This window comes from Monodon monoceros, unplaced genomic scaffold (genome assembly GCF_005190385.1).
Source record: "Monodon monoceros isolate NGI ecotype Baffin Bay Population unplaced genomic scaffold, NGI_Narwhal_1 Super_Scaffold_21, whole genome shotgun sequence".
NCBI classification, from domain to species: domain Eukaryota; kingdom Metazoa; phylum Chordata; class Mammalia; order Artiodactyla; family Monodontidae; genus Monodon; species Monodon monoceros.
Genome location: NW_021703778.1, coordinates 6,573,760 through 6,598,697, shown reverse-complemented (window position 1 = coordinate 6,598,697; position 24,938 = coordinate 6,573,760). Strand labels below are relative to the sequence as shown.

At 40.6% G+C, this 24,938-nt stretch overlaps 1 protein-coding gene across 1 annotated transcript in view; it reads right to left on the bottom strand.

Moving 5' to 3' along the window:
- The window catches only part of ITGA8 (integrin subunit alpha 8), a 180,798-nt gene that overhangs the window by 71,814 nt on the left and 84,046 nt on the right, over positions 1 to 24,938 (bottom strand). The window contains exons 14-20 of the mRNA XM_029236499.1: positions 16,972 to 17,017; positions 13,916 to 14,023; positions 8,388 to 8,443; positions 7,822 to 7,976; positions 6,350 to 6,487; positions 5,791 to 5,858; positions 3,977 to 4,124 (exon numbers count right to left, since the gene is read on the bottom strand). Of these exons, the coding sequence (XP_029092332.1) occupies positions 3,977 to 4,124; positions 5,791 to 5,858; positions 6,350 to 6,487; positions 7,822 to 7,976; positions 8,388 to 8,443; positions 13,916 to 14,023; positions 16,972 to 17,017 (719 nt within the window). The remainder of the gene's footprint in view (positions 1 to 3,976; positions 4,125 to 5,790; positions 5,859 to 6,349; positions 6,488 to 7,821; positions 7,977 to 8,387; positions 8,444 to 13,915; positions 14,024 to 16,971; positions 17,018 to 24,938) is intronic.

The following is a 24,938-nucleotide window of genomic DNA, read 5'->3' as shown; positions in this document are numbered from 1 at the left end:
TTCCAAAAGCTGATAATATTTTTCCTTCTCAAAGGTAGCTTTAGCATGTATTCAAGTTCTGAAGGATCCATAACTAACCCTAATTGTACAGAGATGTTTTGTGTTGGGATTACTAACTCAATCCTGAAAACAGGAAAAAAAAAAAAAAAAAACTCAGCAACAGCTTTCCAAAATACCCACGTGTTCTATAGTAAATATTTTTATCTTATCTGAAGGTTGAAAGTCATATGTACATTTTTTCCCCAGCTTTCTAGAAATAGCTTTTTCACATCAATCAGAGATCTTTTCTCTCCCCAGATTCCCCACCCTTTTTCTTTTTTTAACCTTTATTTCCTCTCTCTGAGTGGGAGAAACAATGATTGTTTTTGTAGATACTTCTAGATTATTTCCCTCAGCTGTTCCTGGGACTATCTTGTTCTCTTCCATTTATAGCTCTTAGAGTATTATCCATTCACTGAAAATATTTACTGTGTACCTTCCACTTACCAGGCACTGATCAAAAAAAAACAAACAAACACCCTTGTCCTCCTTAAATGTCCTATTATTATAAGAATCGTAATAAGGAATCACAAGCAATTGTAACAAGCACTGGAAACACCCAGTACAGTTTGTTAAGTTTCATGAGAGCAGAAATTCACAGTGATGGAGGAGGACAGGCACATAGAAGTAAGCAATCAGAGAAGGCATCCTGGAGGAAGTGACGTAACCTCATAGGGGGCCTGGCAACTCAGTGGTTAAGAAGACGGGCCTGGACCTGACAGCTGAGGTGTCAATCTTGGTTCTGCTATGTAATAGCTGTGTACTTTTGCGCATGTTTCTGAATTTCTCCTTATCTGTACAACAGGGAAAATGATAGCCTTACCGTTTCTCTATCAGGCTGTTATGAGGACTAAGTAAATTGAATACTTGCAAGAGCACAGAGCAGAGCCCAGCTCATAGCAATTGCTTGGTGAATTTCAGCAGCCTCAGTCGTTACTAGGCTGAGGCCTGAAGGGTGAGTAGTAAGAAGTAAGCTGGGGAAAGGGGATGAGAGAGTAGAGTTACAGAGGGAACAGCAGGTGCGAGCTCTCTGTGGTGGGAGGGCGCATAGGTATTACAGAAACAGAAAAGAAATTCCATCCCTCTAGGACTAGGGTGGGAGGTAAAGGAAAGAAGCAAAGACTCGTGATGAAGCTGAGGAGGTCAGCAGGGTTGATGTAATTAAGGGCCTCATAAGTCATCTCAGGGCTTTGTAGGACTTTATCCTACAAGCCATGGGGAGCTAGTGAGGGTTTTCAGCCAGAGAGTGACAGGGTCAGATTTGCATTTTAGAAAGAGGGCTTCCCAGGGCTTCCCTGGTGGTGCAGTGGTTAAGAATCCGCCTGCCAATGCAGGGGACACAGATTTGATCCCTGGTCCGGGAAGATCCCACGTGCAGTGGGGCAACTAAGCCCGTGAGCCACAACTACTGTGCTCGCGTGCCACAACTACTGAGCTCGCGTGCCACAACTACTGAAGCCCACGCACCTAGAACCCGTGCTCCGCAACAAGAGAAGCCACTGCAACGAGAAGCCCGTGCACCGCAACGAAGAGTAGCCCCTGCTCACCGCAACTAGAGAAAGCCCAGCAACGAAGACCCAACACAGCCAAAAACAGAAAGAAAGAAAGAGAGCTTCCCATGCAGGGAAGGGGCTGGAGGCTGGGAGATGGGGAGATGAGTTAGGAGACTGGTGTAGCCATCTTGGAAGAAGATTGTGCCAGCCTGGAGGAAGGCAGTGACCGTGGCAGTGAGATGGAGAGAGGATAGGGTTGGACAGGTGTAGGACTGACTTAGGCTTTAGAAACTGGGTGGAGACTGGCACGATTCTCTGAGACAGACTAGAGGGAGGAGGAGTGTGGGAAGATGACGTCTAGTTCCGGACGCACTGCATGTGAGGTAGTTTGAGACAGAGGAGTGGAGCATGTATGAGGTCCCTTGAATAGACACATTCATAGTGACAGAATGTGGAACACTGGGTACCAGAGGCTGGGGAAAGGGGGCAAGAGGGAGTTGGTGTTTCATGGGTACAGAGTTTCAGTCTGGGGTGATGAAAGTGTTCTGGAGATGGACGGTAGTGATGGTTACACGACAATGTGATTATACTTCGTGGCACTGAACTGTACACCTCAAAAGGGTTAAAATGGTACATTTCATGTTACATATAGTTTATAACAATAATAATAAAAAGATAGAGCACATGGGCCTTTATTCCTAGAAAAGTTTAGAAGGTCACCGAAAAGAATTGTAAAGGCTGGCTCCGTTAAGGTCTCCAGAGAAAGAGATGATCAGCTTCTACATTTTCGAAAAGATGAATGTTTTTAGCCAAAGAACAACAAAACTGACAATCAGATAATCCCTCATACTTTTCCCCTTGAGAGAAAATTAAAAAAAAAAAAAAAAACTTGAACCAAGTATAAATAAAAAGAGACACAAACTTCAAACTGCTTAACAACAAAGAAGGAATTAGAATGTGGCTTAGTCATGTCAAACCAAATTCTGCCCAAGGGAAACTGATGGAGGAAAAACAGTTAAAGACTCATTGGAGATTATAGATAATGTCTGTTGTAATGTTTAAAGCCAAAGATAGAAATGATAAATGTTTCCTGTGTTTTCCACCCAACAGTGAACAGTAAACTAGATGTTTTGCTAAAAGAAGAATATTTTGAATAGATGCTTTGTTTAACAAAGTCAGGGGTGCAGTGACAGAAAAGGAGTTGAAATAAAAATATAGGAAGAGCCCTGGAACATTTTTTAAAATAACATACTTGAGCTTCATTGTTTGTTTGTTTATGTATTATTTGCATGTAATTATTCTTAAGTGATATGTTCCTACAAATTTCTTCAACAGAAACTCGTGATGATTTTACAACTGTCAAAGATACTTGATTATTGCTCCTCTGGGTTATTTTTTCACTGAGAAGATAATTCAGTCAAAACATAAGTCATGAGACTAGCGGTGTGCACAGAGAATTTTGTATTCCCCACGTTTGTAAATGCCTTTCAAATACTGACATCACAACCGTTGTTAGCATTTCTTTAGAGGAAATTCTTTTTCGTTAAATTATTTGATCATTAGAATGTGCACGTTCCCAAGAGGATTTAGTTTTTGGAAAGTAGCAGAACTTTAATAAACTTCAGTTAAATGAACATATCCATCAGCGAGAATTTAAATAACACTCATCATGCCGACTTCTACGTGAAGTGCAGGGATGACTATAAACGTGTGAAACTTGGTCTCTGCCCTTAATTGTGAGTCTGTGTACCTCTGAAACCAAGGGACTCTCTCTGTTATCCTTCGCTGTATTGATAATGGTTTTAGAGCAGAACCTGAGGATACTCTGAGTGGGAAGATTCATATTGTGATAAGGAAAGGAAATCTATAAAAAGCATTGCTGTCAGTTTAACAAATAGTGGCATTGCAGGACTGGCAAATGACAAAAACCTGGCTTTTTCTTGGTCCCGGTCCCGAAAAGGTGGACCAAGAAAAAGGAAAACATGAACGTGTTTCCTTTCCAGTGCCTGTCTAGGCTGTTTTCAGTGCTCAGCTGGGATTGGTCGGACCTTCCTCCATAAGCAGTAATGAAAACCAGACCTCCTGGGACCTGCTTGAAGCATAAAGGAACTCAAAGACCAGAAAACAGCCGGGGAGGGTGGGAGTTAGCTTGGGGAGTGTAGCGGATGGATCACATTGATGAGCTGCTTCTTTCAGACAGCTGTCTTCCGTGTTTCAGCTCCCAATCTTGGGCCAGTTTATCTTTGCACCGTGGCCAAGAAAGATATTAATACTGCTTAAGACCATCTTCCTTCCTGGGCCGTTGCTATTCTGCTTAACAAAATAAGGTGCCATTTTGTTTTCTTTTATCGAGGAAGGAATCCTCAGCTAAGATGACTTAACACGGATTTGTCTTCAAAAATATACCGAGCTCTTTCCTCCTCCAGATCACCTACAGGCATTACCTTGTTGCTGCGTTCAATCCCAACATAATCAGCCTCTTCTGGAATTATCACAAAGAGCTCGGCTTCGTAGGCACCTTCCCCTTCATTTCTCGCGTTGATTATGAGCATAAGGTGGTTTTCATCTCCAATGATGACCTGATGCTTATCTCTAAAAATGCAGTTTAAAAAGAATCATTAGGTACTATGCATCTCTGGATTCATGGATATTTTATTTAAGGACTTAGAGGAAGATGTAAACATGCAAGACTGGGGAAAAAAACAAGATGGATCGTCATGAGGGGGTGGTGAGCAGAATCAAAACTATGTCTGGATGAGAAGGACAGGAAAACATCCAGGGGTGTTCTGGTAAATATTTAACAACCAGCGCTTCAAACTAGTGGTTACCAGTGGAGGAAGGGGCAACATCGGGGGCGGGGGCAGGGGGAGGTACAAACCACTGGGTCTGAGACAGGCTCACGGATGTATGTACAACTCAGGGAATAGAGCCCCTACTTTGGAATAACTGTAAATGGAAAGTAACGTTTAAAAACTGTATACTAGGGCTTCCCTGGTGGTGCAGCGGTTAAGAATCCGCCTGCCAATGCAGGGGACACGGGTTCGAGCCCTGGTCCGGGAAGATCCCACATGCCGCGGAGCAGCCAAGCCTGTGTGCCACAGCTACTGAGCCTGTGCTCTAGAGCCTGTAAGCCACAACTACTGAGCCCGTGTGCCACAACTACTGAGCCTGCGCTTTAGAGCCCGTGAGCCACAACCACTGAGCCCATGTGCCACAACTACTGAAGCCCGTGCACCTAGAGCCCGTGCTCCGCAACAAGAGAAGCCACCACAGTGAGAAGCCCGCGCACCACAATGAAGAGTAGTTCCCGGCTCGCCGCAACTAGAGAAAACCCGTGTGCAGCAACGAAGACCCAATGCAGCCAAAACTAAATTTATGTATTTATTTATTTTTTAAAAACCTGTATAATAAATAAAGTAACAACCAGTTCTCAAAAACGAAAGGAAACAAAGAAAACCAGGACGTGTAGCATTTGCCGATTCCAGTGGTGTAAATCCTCCCACTGTGATCAGTTTCAAGCTCCCAACATACTTAACGATCTACCAGCAAAAATTCCCGAAAAGTTAACAGTTAGCTCACAGACCAGGAGGAGACGGCTTCAGCACATCCCTGAAAACATCTCATAGGAGGAAGATGGGCAATGGGAAGAGAGGGAGAGAGGTGGTTTAGAAAGTAGGAGGGGAAGCTGAGTGTGACACAAAGTGGAAAATAAGAGGGAAGAAAGAGGCAGATAAAGGAAGATCTCAAATAGCTGATTGTGAGGTATTCTGAGGACATTTAATTCACTCCAGACTTCAAATTGAAACGGCATTTGGAAATGCCTACTTGTGACCCTTAATCAAAGCTATTGCTTCGGACACTGGCTAGATTATGAAGTTTGGAAAAAGTCCCCTTGAGAGGTTACCAAGAAGCTTCCAAACACTGGCAGCAAGATAGTTCCTGGGGTGGGGATGGGTTGAGGCAGGTAGAGAGGAGAGCAACCGGAACCACCAGAGATGAGTTAACTTCAAACAGAAGCATTTCCCCCCACTTTTGGTGAAGGATGGAACAGCTCAGGCAAAGTCTTGGGGTGTGTCACTTGACACCAATGACAAAGACCTAAGCCACAGGCTAACCCAAAGTGTAGCCAAGCTCAGAAATTTCACGCAGTGCACGTATTTTGGTAGTGGCTGGAAGTGTATACTTTCTCCAGAGAAGCTTTAAGTAAACACCTGTATGCCATTAGGTAAAATGGACAAGTTTATTTATTTAAACTTACGGTCTAGCTGACAGCTTCAAGTCAGGAATGCACATGTTATCTTCTCCACAGTCGACCAGGATGTGAGCCTGTGTTGTGGAAAAACATGTATCAGGAAGAATCTGGGAAAACCTGAATCCCGTCCTTTCTCTTGAAAATTATGAATGATCCCACAAGTTAAACCAAAGCTTTCCTTTCACTCTGCATGAACCTACCTAGCTAGAAACTCTGTTCAGCAGTGACCTCCCCTTATAGGCTAGCTTACTTAGGAGCCCGATTCCAATTCATTCTGAAATGTCTGTAAAGAATGCTACTCTGGCCGATGTTTTGAGGATTACAGGCTGTACTGCTTCTATTACAGCCACATTTTGAACAAATTAAATCTTGGTTCCACAAGGGGAAGGGCTTCTGAAAACACAGGGATGCAGTGTTTCAGGAAACGTGTTCAGAAAATCTCCCAAATGTTACAAGTGTGTATGCAGGAATGAAAACAAAAGGGCCTGGATTTCATCTTAAGGTCACAGGAGCAATGCCCAGGGCCTGACTGCGAATATACCATCAAAGACGGGCCAGGACCTACCTGTTTGGTAACAACGTTTTCCCTGTAGTAATTCAATATTGGTTTCACCTCCAGACCTTCTTTAAAGGTGGATTCATCCAAACTGTAATTCAAACTAATGTTGATTGGAGACAGTTTATCTCGGAATTCGGTTTCATCCTAGGGAAAGTAATCACACACTCAAGAAAGGCCCTGTGAAATGGCTGCAAGATGTTAGTTGGTGGAAGGCAGACAGCACTTGCCTCTGCCATTAAAAGTGAACCATGAAGTAATTACCACCCCAGCGGGCCTAGGCACATGCTGTGGACGTGGCATAGAGAAGCCAGGTTAATGAACGTATGTTCAGAGTTGGAATCATTTAGGCTTCGTTGAAATACATGCTTCTGGAAGGAATCTTCAGGTTCTCCAGATCTTCAACAACTCACACGGATTGGTCAAATTGCACAGTTAAAAATCAGTTGCACAGGAAACGTCACTGAAAGTTTCATGAACTGGGATTTTTATCTTAATGAGGTTGGCAGAATTTGTAAGTCCCCTTGGGCTCAGAGGAAGAAAACCTCTCGATTCTCTTCCTTTCTTATCATCTCTTTAAGTCCTTGTTTGCATGAACTTCAAAACACCTTCAGCACATCTGAAGTTCCCTTAGAAAAAGCACCAGAACCTTCCTGGGCAGGGAGGGGGTAGTACCGGCAGCAAGGTCTGGACACATAGGAACTCCCAAACCATGGAGTGGGCATGCCGCCCTTCAGCCGGGTGCCAGTATCAGTCATAATGAGACACGAGGGTCGTGCACCAGCTTTTCGTTCTACAATGTGTTTGTAAACTCTGCTTTCTACAGGTTTTCCCCTTACTATATCCCCTCAAAGAGGAGACCAAATGAAAAGAGGCTTCACAACGTCATCACTGGTAAGAAGATGAAATAACTGTATCATAACACGTTTTGGCTTTTTATTTCACGGTGGGTTTAGGAGTTATTGTAAAAATCCATTGCTTTAAAAATGTAATTATAACGTACTTTTAATAAAGCCTTCGAATGCCTCACCCTTTTCCTAAGTTGGCTCAGAAATGCACATTGATAAAATCTGGCCAGACATCCTCACGTAGGATAAAAATTCAAATAAATTGTGTTTAACTTTTATGTTTTTTGCGGGGAGGCAGTTAGAAATGAAAACCACCTGAGTTAGCACTAGTACTAAAGAGTGTATTCAAAACAAGAAGAAGCTTAGGAGCAGAAATTCACACAACATTGTAAATCAACTATACTCTAATAACAATTAAAAGAAAAAAAGAAGCAGCTTCGGAATTAAAAGCAATACATCATTAGGTTGGCTGAAGTCAGGCTCAACAGAGGAGTGTGTGGCTTTAAAGATTTCCCCTATAAAATGAAAATAGATGTGGGTCTGTGTGAACCACTGTGATGTTTAAATGGAGAAAAATGGTTGGAATTTGGACTTCAATGTTAGAGGCCAGAAAGGTGATTCTGGAACACTTACTCGAAGGTAAACGATAAAATCCTGGCATTGGAGGGATTTCTGCCCCTTTATCACGAGAGGGAAGACGAGATGTGACTGATGGTTTTCAAGGAAGAGCGTGCGTTTAATGGCTCCTTTTTGTTTCAGGGAATCTAACTGCACCTCGGCAGTCAGGCCTAAAGGACAGACATAAAGCAAATATAATCCAGAAAGGAAAAGTATTCAGTGAATGTAGCGCTTTATCAGAGATACGAATTCCTATTTCAGCTTGCTTATTCAGGAAACATTTTTTCCATAGTTGGGATCAAAAACAATACACGAGCTGCAAAGATTTGATAAAATACTCCCCAAGCTAAACAACTTGTTTTATAATGGTTTTACACACAAAGTCATTTCCCCCATAATTAGGTCTGTTCTTACAGACAGTACCAATTATTCAAGGACTGTTGATGTAGAAGTTCCTATATTTATAACAGAAATCTTGGTGCTGACGAAGAGCTCTTTGAAAGCTTTAAATGGTCTGTGCACCGCTTACTGTTGACTTTTCTTGATACGGTATAGGAGTGGAAAACTGAAAATATGCTCACCGATTGTGTTTGAAATGCTCTGGCCTGCCACAGATGCGCACACTCTTAAAGAAAAGCTAGGGGAAATAATAATCAATAATTTATTGGTTAATAAACTTTTGCAATCTGAAGTAGCAAACTTCCTTTACCTTACCCCAGATAAAACGAATGCTTTATTTTTCCTCTATACTTCTCTTAGTGTACACACACACACACACACACACAAAACCAAACAAATAAATATGCATATATTTATTGATTGATATACATACTTATCAAAAAAATATTTATATACATATATATATCCAACAATTCTAATACGATTAGGAAAGGTGACATTATTACATAGGAAGGTAATACTTAAAATATTACTAGAGGTCGATTGATTTAATCAGTGGATTAATTGATCAATTACTTGCTGCCTTTTTCTCAGGAAATGCATGTGAATATCTTCCATGTGCCAGGGAGTGAAGAATTGGGCACAACAGCAGGGGGACAGCTAGTGGCAGAGCCTGGAGGTGAGCAAGCACGTGACCCTAACTTGAGGAACCTGAAGAAATCTGGTGCGTTAGAGAAAGATGGGGAAAGCTGTAGGAAGCCGAGGCTGGCTGGGTCAGTAGGTAGGGAACAGGGCTTTGAAAATCACGTTAAAGAATTTGGATCAAGAGGTGCAAACTATTAGGTATAAAATAAACTACAAGGACATATTGTACAACATGGGGAATATAGCCAATATTTTATAATAAGTATAAATGGAGTATAATCTTTACAAATTGTAAATCACTATACTGTATACCTGTAATTTATATAATATTATACATCAACTACACTTCAATTAAAAAAAAGTATTTGGATTTAATTCTGAGAGGCATGGAGCATCACGGTACGATTAACCCATAATCCACTCTCCGTGGAAGGAGATAAGAACTCAGGCAGGTACTTGCCAGGAGTGGGATATAATTTGAGGCAGAGACACCAGAAGAGGGAAGGGAAAAAGAAAGAAAATGGGGAGCGTAGAGTGACCATCTCAGGCTTGGTAAGCTCAACAATACAGTGTATAAGGTCAATAAAAAAAGGATGGATATGTAGGAGAGACCTTTGTAGTTTTGCCTTGAACATGCCCTAAACTCAATCCAGGGAGGTGCCTGCTGTGGCTCGTAGGATGGCCTGCACTTGGGTCTATCCTGTGGCCTTGGAGGGAATGAGGACCGGCCAGCGGTCTCTGCCTGACTGTTGCATGTGCTGACCTCCCTATGGAAAAATGTCAAGCTCTAAGCGCCAGCAATCAAGATGGGGCTTTTTCACATTTCTAAGAAAGTAAAAATGTAAGAAAATACTTAAGTATGATTTAACGACAGCCTTAACGTTTTTACTAGTAAATACTCTAGTATGATTTGAATATTTCCACAGAATCCAAAAGGAGTAAATAATCTCTAGTCGTGCTTTAATTATGTGTCAGCTTCCTGTGTCAGATATAATGAAGATGTGTCACATCTGGGATTCATCTAGCTCCCGTGACCTCAGTCAACGTCTCCCTTCAGGGTAAGTAATTTGTCACATACCATTAAGCCAAACGTTTTCCGAGATGTCTCTGCTATTTCAAGTGTTTGTACCACTTCCCCAGAGAAATCATGAATTCCAGCCCACTTCCACTTCAATTGGAATAATTCAAGAAAGATGAATAGTTAATCACATCTTTAAATTTTGTAGCAGGTCTGGCTTTCAAAATTGGAATTTTCTCTGTGTCTGACTTTTTTGGAGGTACTTGGGTACGTGTTAAAATTGTTGACCGTTTTTCTGTTCATCCTTATACTGAATAGGCAAAACTCATTAGCTTGTATAAGATAAATTCCTATTTGTAATAAAATTATCATTATATCTATAGATTCAAATAATTTTACATACAGTATTTTGTCTAACACAATTGAGAAGCAATAAAAATTTTTGCAAACGAGATAAAGTTATGAATGTGAACATTATCTCCGCCTTTTGAGAAGAATTTGATTTAAAAACGATGTCATCAGCTGAAGGGTCACTCGGTTTATAAATTATATGTCAGTGTTATTCTATACTTCTTAGTTCCCCCTTTCTGTTACCTTTATATCATTAAGTGGACGATTTTAACTTTTTCATACAAGTTTAAATAACCGCTACGACTTACTGAATTATTGATAATAGCACTCCAACCTAAACTTTTTGGCTTATAGATGTCTTTAGCAGAAAAGAGTTGCCAAGTTATAACTTTCAAAGCATTCTCTTCTGATCTAAAAAGAAAACCTCACTGAAATATTCATTCTGAATTTACAACATTTATATTATGTTATATATAAACACATACACATCGTATGTTTTATATAACAGATACTTAGGTGCACTCACAGGTCTATACCTAATTATAACACACACTTGTTGTCAGAGAAAGCTGTGAATTATTATTAAATTAGAATTAAAATTTCAAACTAGCATTTATGATCATAGTCAATATGAATAGGTCTGACTGGAGCAAAACAACTCCATTAAACCAGGCCAGATCCCTCATCACATAATTTCTAAATGAAACTGTTGGGCTATACTTCTGGTGCTTCAGAAGGCAGGAGAGTACCTTACAAATCCTCTAATACTAGTCCTAACCCAATGCAGGAAGGGTTAGAATAATGACCTGGTGATGTAATGGTGCTCGTAGCCACATATGGGAGAAGAGGAATGAGATAAATGTGAAACAGGACTTAAAAGTACAAAGCAATTCACTTTTCAATCTAACCAATTCAATGCTCTTTCAGTGATGGCAAATATCAGGTTTTACATAAAGTTAGGCATATCTGAAAAGTTTTTCCAGATTTGAAAAGGGGATAGTTATTAACTTTTATATTTATAAAATATTTTTTTTTTACCAAATAGTTTTTTTTTTGTTTTTTTTTTTTTGCGGTATGCGGGCCTCTCACTGTCGTGGCCTCTCCCGTTGCGGAGCACAGGCTCCGGATGCGCAGGCTCAACGGCCATGGCTCACGGGCCCAGCCGCTCCGCGGCATGTGGGATCTTCCCGGACCGGGGCACGAACCCGTGTCCCCTGCATCGGCAGGCGGACTCCCAACCACTGTGCCACCAGGGAAGCCCTACCAAATAGTTTTAATCTTTCTCATTAGATAACAATTATGTGAATATTTATGGGTTGGCTTTTTTTTTTTTTCCTCTAGTTTAGAAATGCAAGTAGCAGAAACTTTATAAAATTACACAGCTGGGCTTCCCTGGTGGCACAGTGGTTGAGAGTCCGCCTGCCGATGCAGGGGACACGGGTTCGTGCCCCGGTCCGGGAAGATCCCACATGCCGCGGAGCGGCTGGGCCCGTGAGCCATGGCCGTTGAGCCTGCGCATCCGGAGCCTGTGCTCCGCAACGGGAGAGGCCACAACAGTGAGAGGCCCGCGTACCGCAAAAAAAAAAAAAAAATTACACAGCTGTTTGAAAGGCAGAGAAATTCACATTGAGGGAAATGGAGAACTATTTCCCAGTTAGAGGTTTACTTAATAGTTTTCAGATGTACAATACAAGATTATATCAAATACAGACAAAAATTACAGAAAAGAAAATCAACAAATGCTTTTCAATCATTTTTTTAAAAATGAGCTAAATTCCTATAATACATTTTAAAAAGTATCCGAGAAACACATTCGAGACTGAACCCGCTGTTAATTTTCCATCTTCTAATACTCTGAGTTACCCATTCAAAATTTTTGTATGTGAAAATAAAACATCTTTCAGGAAATGGATGCAATAGAATCAAATAAATAATTGTAACTTGCCCACGTAACAAATCTGATTTAATGCAACAAGAGTTCGTGAAAACAAGGCAATTTTCTTGTTAAAAAGCAACATTCATGTCAATCCCAAACTCCCAATCTGCTGTATTTAAAATAAAATGCCTTTCCATGAAAAAAACAATTAAAAAATAAAAAATTTTTTAAAAATAAAAAGGAATATTCTTTCCATAAAACCAAACAGATCCCACAATCTGTTAAAAAAAACACTTCAATTTTTTAAAAAATTCAAAAACTGAAAAATCCTGAGAAAAGATGATCTCGTTCGTAACAACATTTCACACCAGAGTGTGCCACACATATATGCTTTAAAGAATTCAGTCTAGAAGTCCATTCAGTGATGAATGTGCGAACAGAGGACTGTTGGGCGAAATACCAAAGTTTTAATACTTGTGCCCAAGTAGCACTCATTGTTCATTTCATGTTCATTTCATCCAGGGTTAGGAGAGATGCTAGCTAGCTCTTTCACATATTTTCTCAGATCAGGTTTTCATTATAATATTTTATGGTTTCATACCATTTTAAAATGTGCTCAGGGCATTTCCCAGTTACTTTCAGAAGCTGCTTAAGGGGAAGACAGGCCTCCCTGAACCGAGAGGTCCCAGCAAAGGAGGTTTTTCAAAGAATTCTTCAGGGTCCTCTACACCCCCATCCACCACCCTCAAAGGCTTTGACTCCAGTCTGAACCCCTGTCCAAGGCCATGAGCAACGAGCTGAAACTGGCTTCTATGGGTCTATAGACTGGTGCGTTCTGCATTCTGACTTTCTCAGGAACCGACCATATCATCTGAAAATGGAGGTGAATCTCAAATGCTCCAAATGTTTGTTGATTTTTCAGAGAATATACCCTAAGGCATTACCCAATGTGACAGACTTCTGACCCTGGAGGACCTACATATTGAGAAGCAAAGTGGCATTTCCTTGAGCTGTGCTACAGCCAAGTTCCATTTCTTACTGCCTTCGGGTGACCGGCCAGATTCACGAGGAACACTCTCAGAAGGTGTGTGAGCCTGTCCGCCTACAGGCCAGGCAGAGGACTATTCCTGACGATGAGATCATGGCCACAGAAATATAGTTGAGGACACAAAAATCTCTATTTTTATAATGTTTACCTTCTGTCTCATTGTATACAGATGTGAGGTTATAAAACTGACATCTATTTTCAGCACAGGAAACCAAGTAATTTAACTCAAGCCTATTTAAGAAAAAAAAAAAAAAGGACAACACATATGTCTGAAAAGTGGTTTCCATATGCATATGCAAATACAAGCATCAAGGTATTTTATTATATTTTCAGTTTGGTTAATGTGTATTTTAGTACGCCAAGATTCTAAAAGAGATCTCCAAGATTTGCTTTGTCGGGAATTTTCTCAAGTGTTTTTGTTTCTCATCACACGTGGAGCCTGTAGATTGGAGAAATGGCCTTCCCATAACAGCAAAAGTTCAGCATCGTGTCAGAGATCCTTTTATTTTTCTTTTGAAAGACTAACAACTGGCTACTCAGATGTGGTGCACAGACCCACAGCATTAGCACCCCCTTGGAGCCTCTTCAGAAATGTAAAGTCTCAGCCCCCATCCCAGGCCTGCGGCCCCCAAAGCTGCATGTGCACCAGATCTCCAGGTGATCTGAGTCTCAGCCCCCATCCCAGGCCTGCGGCCCCCAGAGCTGCATGTTCACCAGATCTCCAGGTGATCTGAGTCTGCCTAAGCGGGCCGGCAGCACCGCACTGACTCACCAGGCCACAGATGCCATCGATTCTGGAATCTGGCAGGTTTTATTATCCAGATTGATGATCACCGGGTGCAGGAGAAGCTGGGCTCCCACCGTCACAACTGGCCTCGCTCTGCAGGGAGAAGACACACGGTTTTAACCAGCCCCAGGAGGGGCAGGCAGAAGCCCACTGCTCCACCTCTAGAGGCCACGGCCAACATTCCCGGCCCCGGTGCCAAGAACTCCCCTCACTGAGTGAACAGGTGGGCTCTAGACTCAACCAACGACCTCCAGACACATCCGGTAGCTCACGAATACAAATAAAGGAGCCATGGGCCCATGAAGCACAGCCACGCTCACGGACCTTCTCTGTCTGTGGAGGGGCTCACGGTATTTTGGCGACATGGCTGTGAAAGATTTCTCCTCTGGGACCTGCTGGTCTGTCCATATTCGCATCTGAATATGAGGAAGTACATCATCCTACAGTCACTCACGTTGCATCTGTAAGTGCTCGAGTTTTGCTAGTTTTGTCGCCATGTTGGCTGGTGATTTTGAACCGCTGATCGATCATTTTGTAGACAAGCTTTGCAGATTGAGCTAAACCCATGAGGGTGAGCTGACTCATGCTGCGCTTCACGTGGAGCAATGGTTCTCAACCCTGACTGCACAACAGAAGCACCCCGGGAGCTGAAAAACAGAAGCCAGCCTCCCGGGGTCAAGGCCAGGCACTGGAATGTCAAAAACAAAAACCTCCAGGTGCTTCTATGGTGCGGCCGAGTTTGAGGAGAGGGTCTAATGCCGAGTAAACTCCATTCCAACCACCCAGGGAGGATAAATCAGACAAGAAAGTAAGTCACTGGGAAAAGGAATGGGGCAATATTTATAAAGCTTGGTGCCAAGATATGAGAAATGGGAGTGAAATCTCCAGATGACAGTGTGAAACGACGTGTTGCTTGTTTTCCTCCGACAGGAGGGAGGGCGGGGCCTTGGGGCAGCGTGTTGTTTAGGGCACTGGTTTAAACAATTCCGTGATTACCGTAATGGCGCCCAATGGGAATTTTCCTGAACTCCTTTGCGCTATTATCTGTACTCTGTTACGTGACTTTTCTTTTCAATATTGTGTTAGCTCCAGCCCTTGGAAGAGCAGATGGTAAGACAGGATTAGACACACAAGACACTTATTAGGGCAAATACTGATGAGGGAAAAAGGGGAGGGAGGGAGGGAGGAGGCTGGGACCAGCAGTCAGAGTGTGACGTACGTCTGATTCCTGTGAAGAAGTAAGGAAACGAAAGAGGATCTGGGAAAGAAGCGCCAGCCAGGGCACTGGGGAGCCCTTGAGCCAAATCTGCCTGCTAGTGGAGCTCCAGGTGGGCCTGTATTTGTATCCCTGTTGTGTCCAGTAATCGGCTGGGAGCAGCTCATGGGAAATAGGGCCTTGTTGCACATGTAGACCCAGAGCACAGTGGAGGGACCATGAGTCAGTTTCACTCCATCAGCTCTGAGTGGTGCATCTTCATGGCCACCACAAACACAGCCCCATCCTTCAGGTACTTTGAGAGTTTCAATCACCTGATTCTCTACCCCCTGAAGTGGAGAGTGGCTAGTATGAATCAGCCCTCTGAGTATGTCTTGGGACTGATGAAGAAGACAATCTTGCCTACTTGAGGAAACCGACTTTAGAATCCCTCAGGGAGTTGACCTAGGTTCGAACTACGTGCCCAGAACACCTGGATTGGACCTCTGCCTTTTGTCTTGATATCCTGACCTAGTGTCTTGCATTCCTATAAAACATTTTTTAATAATAAAAAAGAATCTAAATTTTTTTTAAGAAGAAAGAAGAATCTAGTAAGTAACTGGTAGCACTGTCTACCAGTTACTTATTATTCCATGTACCTTACATGCAGATTCTCACTTAATCCTTTCAACAAAAATAAACTTGTAATGTAAATATTATGCCCATTTTACAATGAAAAAAATCTGAGGCTCAGAAAGTTATAGAAACTTGCCCAAGATTACAAATGGGTGAGTGTGTGGAGTGGCCAGGTTTTTTAAATCCAGACCTGTCACATTTGAACAGTTGTTCAATTCTTGCTTTGGGAGGCTACCAATTCTTGGTATTTCTGTTCCTTAATGTAGTGTCCACACTTGATGATAGAGGCCAGGGTGCATGGCAACACTCCCCCACCCTGCATTCCTTATCTATAGGCACATTTTAATGCATTTCCAAAGCAAAGAGAAGTATTCAAATGTAATAACTTTAAAAAGTGTGTCATTTTAGAAGTTCTGCTAAGATTCACATCTTATTTAATGTTATGTTAGTAGAAGCTGGAAGTTTGGTCATGAGGTATGAGAAAAAAAAGACAGAAGGGCTGAAAGAAAGGGGAAAATATTGAGAGCAAATATTCCTCCAAACTTTACAAAGAGCATCTAAATGCTCTCCAAAATAGATAGTTTGGATTTACTCTTTAAGGCAAAACTAACAACGAAAAAGAAATGCATTTGAGACAATTAGAACATGTCCACGGATGGAGGAATAAAGAAAGTGTGGCTTTCAGCCATAAAAAGGAAATCTTGCCATTTATGACAACACAGAAGTACCTTGAGAGCATTATGCTAAGTGAAAAAAGTCAGACAGAAAAAGATCAATACCATATGATCGCACCTACATGTAGAATCTAGAAACAAAAATCAAAACCAACAAATGAACATATAGATACAGAAAACAGATTGGTGGTTGCCAGAGGTGGGGATGAGATGGAGGTGGAAATGGATGAAAGTGGCCAAAAGTATAGACTTCTGTTTATAAGATACATAAGTTTGGGGGATGAAATATATAGCATGGTGCCTAGAGTTAATAATACTGTGTTGTATATTTGAAAGTTGCTAAGAGGGTAGATCTTAAAAGTGCTCATCACACACACAAAAACTGTAACTATGTGTGGTGATGGATGTTATCAACTAGACATTGTGGTGATGATTTTGCAATATATACAAATATTGAATCATTATGTTGTATGCCTGAAACTAATATAATGTTACATGTCAATAAAAAGAGCATTTGCATACCACCAACCACATACCTGTAAACAGCTACTTTTCCTGTTCCAAATGCACCCACAATTAAATCTAAAAAAGACAAAAACACACAACACGTGTACAAATTTTATAGAAACGATCCAAACTCATAATTATAAATAGCACATAAAGCATCCTGAAATGCTGATTGCAGAGTGAGAGTCATAAAAGTAAGAACAGCAAATCACACCGTTCTTAAGACACTTTGGAAAGGATACTGGAACTTCACTCTAGCTCCATAAGACACATACATCAGTAGATCTCAAACCCTTCTGGACTCAGGAAGGCCAGCCTTCTAGAAATGCTTCAGATGCTCATCGTAACACTTCTCCTATCCTCCAGACTCAAGGCACACATCTTAAATCAGAAGGGGAAAAGCAGGGGCTAAGGGCCTACTAAGTGCCAGGCTCGTAGCACATAGTATTTTATCATCCCGCTACCGGAGCAACCCTATAAGGAAAGTATTTTACCAACGAAGTGAGACATTTTGGCTGTCATCTCGTCACAGCCATTTGCTCTTGACAAATATGCGGATGGCACAGTGATCAGTAGCATATGAAATAACTGACATAGCATTACAGCCGTCTCTCCTCATTTGCGGTTTTGCTTCTTCAGTTTCAGTTACCTGTGGTCAACCACGGTCTGAAAATATTAAGTGGAAAATTCCAGAAATCAACAACTCATCCGTTTTAAATTGCACGCCGTTCTGAGCAACGTGATGAAATCTCACGCCGTCCTGCTCTGTCCCGCCCGGGATGTGAATGATCCCTTGGTCCAGCGTGTCCTGTCCGTAGTCACTTAGCCAACTTGGTGTCTCAGTGCTTGTTCAAGTGACCCTTACTTTACTTAATAATGGCTCCAAAGTGCAAGAGGAGTGAGACTAGGTACTTCCCTGGTGGTCCAGTGGCTAAGACTCCATGCTTCCACTGCAGGGGGCAGGGGTTCGATCCCTGGTCGGGGAACTAAGATCCCGCACGCCGCGTGGCACGGCCAAAAAAAATTAAAATTAAAAAAAAGTTTTTTAAAAGGAGTGATGCTGGCAATTAAGATGTGCCAAAGAGAAGCCGTAAAGTGCTACCTTTAAGTAAAAAGGTGAACGTTCTCCACTTAATAAGGAAAGAAACAAAATCCTATGCCAAGGTTGCTAAGATCTGTGGTAAGAAGAAATCTTCTCTCTGTGAAATTGTGAAGAATTCGGAAAAAGAAAGCCGTGCTAGTTTTGCTGTCGCATCTCAAACTGCAAAAGTTAAAGCCACGGTGGGTGAGAAGTGCTTAGTTAAGACGGAAAAGGCATTAAATTTGTAACAATAAGATATTTTGAGAGAGAAAAACCACATTCGCATAACTTTTATTATAGTATATGGTTATAATTGTTCTATTTTATTATTAGTTATTGTTGTTAATCTCTGACTGTGCCTAATTTATAAATCCAGCTTTATGTATAGGGAAAAACATAGTATGTGTAGGGTTCAGTACTCTCCGCGGTTTCAGGCATCCACTGGAGGGTCGTGGAACGTATGCCCCCCTGGATAAGCAGGGAAACCACTATACAAAAATATTAAATAACAACAGCAATGATAGTACTAAATAGCACATATTGAACACTTATTCTAGGCCAGGAATTCTTTTAATGGATTTACTTTAACTTATTCTTAACAAGTTAAGAAGTCTCTATCATATTATTAGCACAATTTTACAGAAGAGTAATTTGAGACTTAGGGAGGCTCACCGATACATTCATTGAAGTTCACACAAGTACATAAGAGGTGAAGCTGGGTTACAGTGGTGCTGGGCAACAGAGCAATCTTAGACTATTTGAGGGGTAATGTTCACAATGACCTCAGTGACCGGCTGATATATAGGCAGAACTCTCTGTTTCTCTTAATCTCATCTATAATGGTTATTCTTTCTCAGTGGATGCAATCAAACAAAAATTTAAACGACCATGGTGATATCTGCAGAGTAACATTTAGAAGCAGAGATGGGAAAACTGGATTCGGAAGAAATAACGGCCACAGAAGAAAACTTACAATAGCTGAAACTCTAATCGGTTAATTCTAGTAGGACAGAAGTGAAAATGAAAAAAAAAAAGAAAAAGAGAGGAGGGAACTCCTTTGTCAGTGCCATATGGAAAACCGATCAAGAAGTTAAACTGGTTCAATGGAATTCGTACAGGAAAATGATTTGTAGCCACATGCCCTTGGCATTCACCTTTCCAGAACAAAGGAACTGGCCAGGCTGCAAGCAATATGATTCTTCTCTAGGGGCCTCTCTTGGCTGGGCCAAGGGCATTGTCCTCGGTCCATGATGCGTGGGAGTTGGATGGATAAGCAGGTACATGAGCGCACATGGCTGCTTTCTTAGGGTGACTCTGAGACATGTACTTCCCTGTCTCCCAGATTTCCCCAGCTAGACAGAGCCCGAGTTGCCCACCCTGTCAGCCTCTTGATGATAATCTTCCCTTCCCACATCTCTCTTCCCTACTCCCATAGCAATGATTTTCTGGGGATATTTCTCAAACCACTTGCCTTCTTTTTTTTTTTTTTTTTTTTGAACTTTATTTAATTTATTTTTTTATACAGCAGGTTCTCATTAAATATCTATTTTATACATATTAGTGTATACATGTCAATCCCAATCTCCCAATTCATCACACCACCGCCACCTCCCCCCACCACTTTCCCCCCTTGGTGTCTGTATGTTTGTTCTCTACGTCTGTGTCTCACTCTCTGCCCTGCAAACCGGTTCATCTGTACCATTTTTCTAGATTCCACATATATACGTTAATATACGATATTCGTTTTTCTTTTCTGACTGACTTCACTCTGTATGACAATCTCTAGATTCATCCACGTCTCTACAAATGACCCAATTTTGTTCCTTTTTATGGCTGAGTAATATTCCATTGTATCTATGTGCCACATCTTCTTTATCCATTCGTCTGTTGATGGGCCTTTAGGTTGCTTCCATGACCTAGCTATTGTAAATAGTGCTTCAGTGAACATTGGGGTGCATGTGTCTTTTTGAATTATGGTTTTCTCTGGGTATATGCCCAGGAGTGGGATTGCTGGGTCATATGGTAATTCTATTTTTAGTTTTTTAAGGAACCTCCATACTGTTCTCCATAGTGGCTGTATCAATTTACATTCCCACCAACAGTACAAGAGGGTTCCCTTTTCTCGACACCCTCTCCAGCGTTCGTTGTTTGTAGATTTTCTGATGACAGCCATTCTGACTGGTGTGAGGTGATAGCTCATTATAGTTTTGATTTGCATTTCTCTAATAATTAGTAATGTTGAGCAGCTTTTCATGTGCTTCTCGGCCATCTGTATGTCTTCTTTGGAGAAATGTCTGTTTAGGCCTTCTGCCCATTTTTGGATTGGGTTGTTTGTTCTTTTAATATTGGGCTGCATGAGCTGTTTATATATTTTGGAGATTAATCCTTTGTCTGTTGATTCATTTGCAAATATTTTCTCCCATTCTGAGGGTTGTCTTTTCGTCTTATTTGTAGTTTCCTTTGCTTTGCAAAAGCTTTTAAGTTTCACTAGGTCCCATTTGTTTATTTTTGTTTTTATTTCCATTACTCTAGGAGGTGGATCAAAAAAGATCTTGCTGTGATTTATGTCAAAGAGTGTTCTTCCTATGTTTTCCTCTTAAGAGTTTTATAGTGTCCAGTCTTACATTTAGGTCTCTAATCCATTTTGAGTTTATTTTTGTGTATGGGGTAAGGGAGTGTTCTGATTTCATTCTTTTACATGTAGCTGTCCAGTTTTCGCAGCACCACTTATTGAAGAGACTGTCTTTTCTCCATTGCATATCCTTGCCTCCTTTGTCGTAGATTAATTGACCATAGGTGCGTGGGTTTATCTCTGGGCTTTCTAGCCTGTTCCATTGATCTATATTTCTGTTTTTCTGCGAGTACCATATTCTCTTGATTACTGTAGCTTTGTAATATAGTCTGGAGTCAGGGAGTCTGATTCCTCCAGCTCCGTTTTTTACCCTCAAGAATGCTTTGGCTATTCGGGGTCTTTTGTGTCTCCATACAGATTTTAAGATTTTTTGTTCTAGTTCTGTAAAAAGTGCCATTGGTAATTTGATAGGGATTGCAGTGAATCTGTAGATTGCTTTGGGTAGTATAGTCATTTTCACAATATTGATTCTTCCCATCCAAGAACATGGTATATCTCTCCATTTGTTTGTATCATCTTTAATTTCTTTCATCAGCGTCTTATAGTTTTCTGCATACAGGTCTTTTGTCTCCCTAGGTAGGTTTATTCCTAGGTATTTTATTCTTTTTGTTGCAGTGGTAAATGGGAGTGTTTCCTTAATTTCTCTTTCAGATTTTTCATCATTAGTGTATAGGAATGCAAGAGATTTCTGTGTGTTAATTTTGTGTCCTGCAACTTTACCAAATTCATTGATTAGCTCTAGTAGTTTTCTGGTGGCATCTTTAGGATTCTTTATGTATAGTATCATGTCATCTGCAAACAGTGACAGTTTTACTTCTTCTTTTCCAATTTGTATTCCTTTTATTTCTTTTTCTTCTCTGATCGCCGTGGCTAGGACTTCCAAAACTATGTTGAATGATAGTGGTGAGAGTGGACATCCTTGTCTTGTTCCTGATCTTAGAGGAAATGCTTTTGGTTTTTCACCATTGAGAATGATGTTTGCTGTGGGTTTGTCATATACGGCCTTTATTATGTTGAGGTAGGTTCCCTCTATGCCCATTTTCTGGAGAGTTTTTATCATAAATGGGTGTTGAATTTTGTCAAAGCTTTTTCTGCATCTATTGGGATGATCATATGGTTTTTATTCTTCAATTTGTTAATATGGTGTATCACATTGACTGATTGGCGTATATTGACGAATCCTTGCATCCCTGGGATAAATCACACTTGATCATGGTGTATGATCCCTTTAATGTGTGGTTGGATTCTGTTTGCTAGTATTTTGTTGAGGATTCTTGCATCTATTTTCATCCGTGATATTGGTCTGTAATTTTCTTTTTTTGTAGTATCGTTGTCTGGTTTTGTATCAGGGTGAAGGTGGCCTCATAGAATGAGTTTGGGAATGTTCCTTCCCCTGCAGTTTTTTGGAAGAGTTTGAGAAGGATGGATGTTAGCGCTTCTCTGAATGTTTGATAGAATTCACCTGTGAAGCCATCTGGTCCTGGACTTTTGTTTGTTGGAAGATTTTTAACCACAGTTTCAATTTCATTACTTGTGATTGGTCTGTTCGTATTTTCTATTCCTGGTTCAGTCTTGGAAGGTTATAACTTTCTAAGAATTTGTCCATTTTATTGCCATAGAGTTGCTTGTAGTAGTCTCTTAGGATGCTTTGTATTTCTGTGATGTCTGTTATAACTTCTCCTTTTTCATTTCTAATTTTACTGATTTGAGTCCTCTCCCTCTTTTTCTTGATGAGTCTGGCTAATGGTTTATCAATTTTATCTTTTCAAAGAACCATCTTTTAGTTTTATTGATCTTTGCTATTGTTTTCTTTGTTTCTATTTCATTTATTTCTGCTCTGATCTTTATGATTTCTTTCCTTCTGCTAACTTTGGGTTGTGTTTGTTCTTCTTTCTCTAGTTCCTGTAGGTGTAAGGTTAGATTGTTTATTTGAGATTTTTCTTGTTTCTTGAGGTAGGCTTGTATTGCTATAAACTTCCCTCTTAGAACTGCTTTTGGTGCATACCATAGGTTTTGGATCATCATGTTTTCATTGTCATTTGTCTCTAGGTATTTTTTGATTTCCTCTTTGATTTCTTCAGTGTACTCTTGGTTATTTAGTAATGTATTGTTTAGCCTCCATGTGTTTGTGTTTTGTACATTTTAGCCCGTAATTGATTTTTAATCTCATAGCCTTGTGGTCAGAAAAGATGCTTGATATGATTTCAATTTTCTTAAATTTACTGAGGCTTGGTTTGTGACCCAAGATGTGATCTATCCTGGAGAATGTTCCATGAGGACTTGAGAAGAAAGTGTAATCTGCTGTTTTTGGATGGAATGTCCAATAAATATCAATTAAATCTATCTGGTCTGTTGTGTCATTTAAAGCTTGTGTTTCCTTGTTAATTTTGTTTGGATGATCTGTCCATTGGTATAAGTGACGTATTAAAGTCCCCCACTATTATTGTGTTACTGTCGATTTCCTCTTTTATAGCTATTAGCAGTTGCCTTATGTATTGAGGTGCTCCTATGTTGGGGGCATAGATAATTATAATTGTTATATCTTCTTGGATTGATCCCTTGATCATTATGTAGTGTCCTTCCTCGTCTCTTGTAACATTCTTTATTTTAAAGTCTACTTTATCTGATATGAGTATTGCTACTCCAGCTTTCTTTTGATTTCCATTTGCATGGAATATTTTTTTTCCATCCCCTCACTTTCCATCTGTATGTGTCCCTAGGTCTGAAGTGGGTCTCTTGTACACAGCATATATATGGGTCTTGTTTTTGTATCCATTCAGTGAGCCTGTGTCTTTTGGTTGGAGCATTTAATCCATTCATGTTTATTTAAGGTAATTATCGATATGTATGTTCCTATTACTATTTTCTTAATTGTTTTGGGTTTGTTTTTGTAGGTCCTTTTCTTCTCTTGTGTTTCCCACTTAGAGAAGTTCCTTTAGCATTTGTTGTAAAGCTGTTTTGGTGATGCTGAATTCTCTTAGCTTTTGCTTGTCTGTAAAGCTTTTGATTTCTCCATCTAATCTGAATGAGATCCTTGCCAGGTAGAGTAATCTTGGTTGTGGATTCTTCCCTTTCATCACTTTAAATATGTCATGCCACTACCTTCTGGCTTGTAGAGTTTCTGCTGAGAAATCAGCTCTTAACCTTATGGGAGTTCCCTTGTATGTTATTTGTCGTTTTTCCCTTGCTGCTTTCAACAATTTTCCTTGTCTTTAATTTTTGCCAATTTGATTGACTATGTGTCTTGGCATGTTTCTCCTTGGGTTTATTCTGTATGGGACTCTCTGCGTTTCCTGGACTTGGGTGGCTATTTCCTTTCCCACCCAAGAAGTTTTCAACTATAATCTCTTCAAATATTTTCTCGGGTCCTTTCTTTCTCTCTTCTCCTTCTGGGACCCCTATAGTATGAATGTTGGTGCGTTTAGTGTTGTCCCAGAGGTCCCTTAGGCTTTCTTCATTTCTTTTCATTCTTTTTTCTTTATTCTGTTCCGCAGCAGTGAATTCCACCATTCTGTCTTCCAGGTCACTTCTCCGTTCTTCTGCCTCAGTTATTCTGCTATTGATTCCTTCTAGTGTAGTTTTCATTTTCAGTTATTGTATTGTTCGTCTCTGTTTGTTTGTTCTTTAATTCTTCTAGGTCTCCGTTAAACATTTCTTGCATCTTCTCGATCTTTGCCTCCGTTCTTTTTCCGAGGTCCTGGATCATCTTCACTATCATTATTCTGAATTCTTTTTCTGGAAGGTTGCCTATCTCCACTTCATTTAGTTGTTTTTCTGGGGTTTTATCTTGTTCCTTCATCTGGTACATAGCCCTCTGCCTTTTCATCTTGTCTATCTTTCTGTGAATGTGGTTTTTGTTCCACAGGTTGCAGGATTGTAGTTCTTCTTGCTTCTGCTGTCTGCCCTCTGGTGGATGAGGCTATCTAGTCAAACCACTTGTCTTCTAATCCTTGTCTTAATGTCTGCTGTAAAAGAACCCAACCTAAGACACAATAATTCTTGTTAAAAAATGGGCTGAAATGGCTTCAGGATTAAAATCACAGTCAAAATTCAAGCAACCTAAGTGTCCATCAACTGATGAATGGATAAAGAAGAAGTGGTATGTGTATATATATGTGTGTGTGTGTGTGTGTGTATACACACACATACACACACAATGGGATATTACTTTGCCATAAAAAAGAATGAAATATTGCCATTTGCAGCAACGTGGATGGACCTAGAGATTATCATACTGAGTGAAGTCAGACAGAGAAAGACAAATATTATATGATCTCATATAT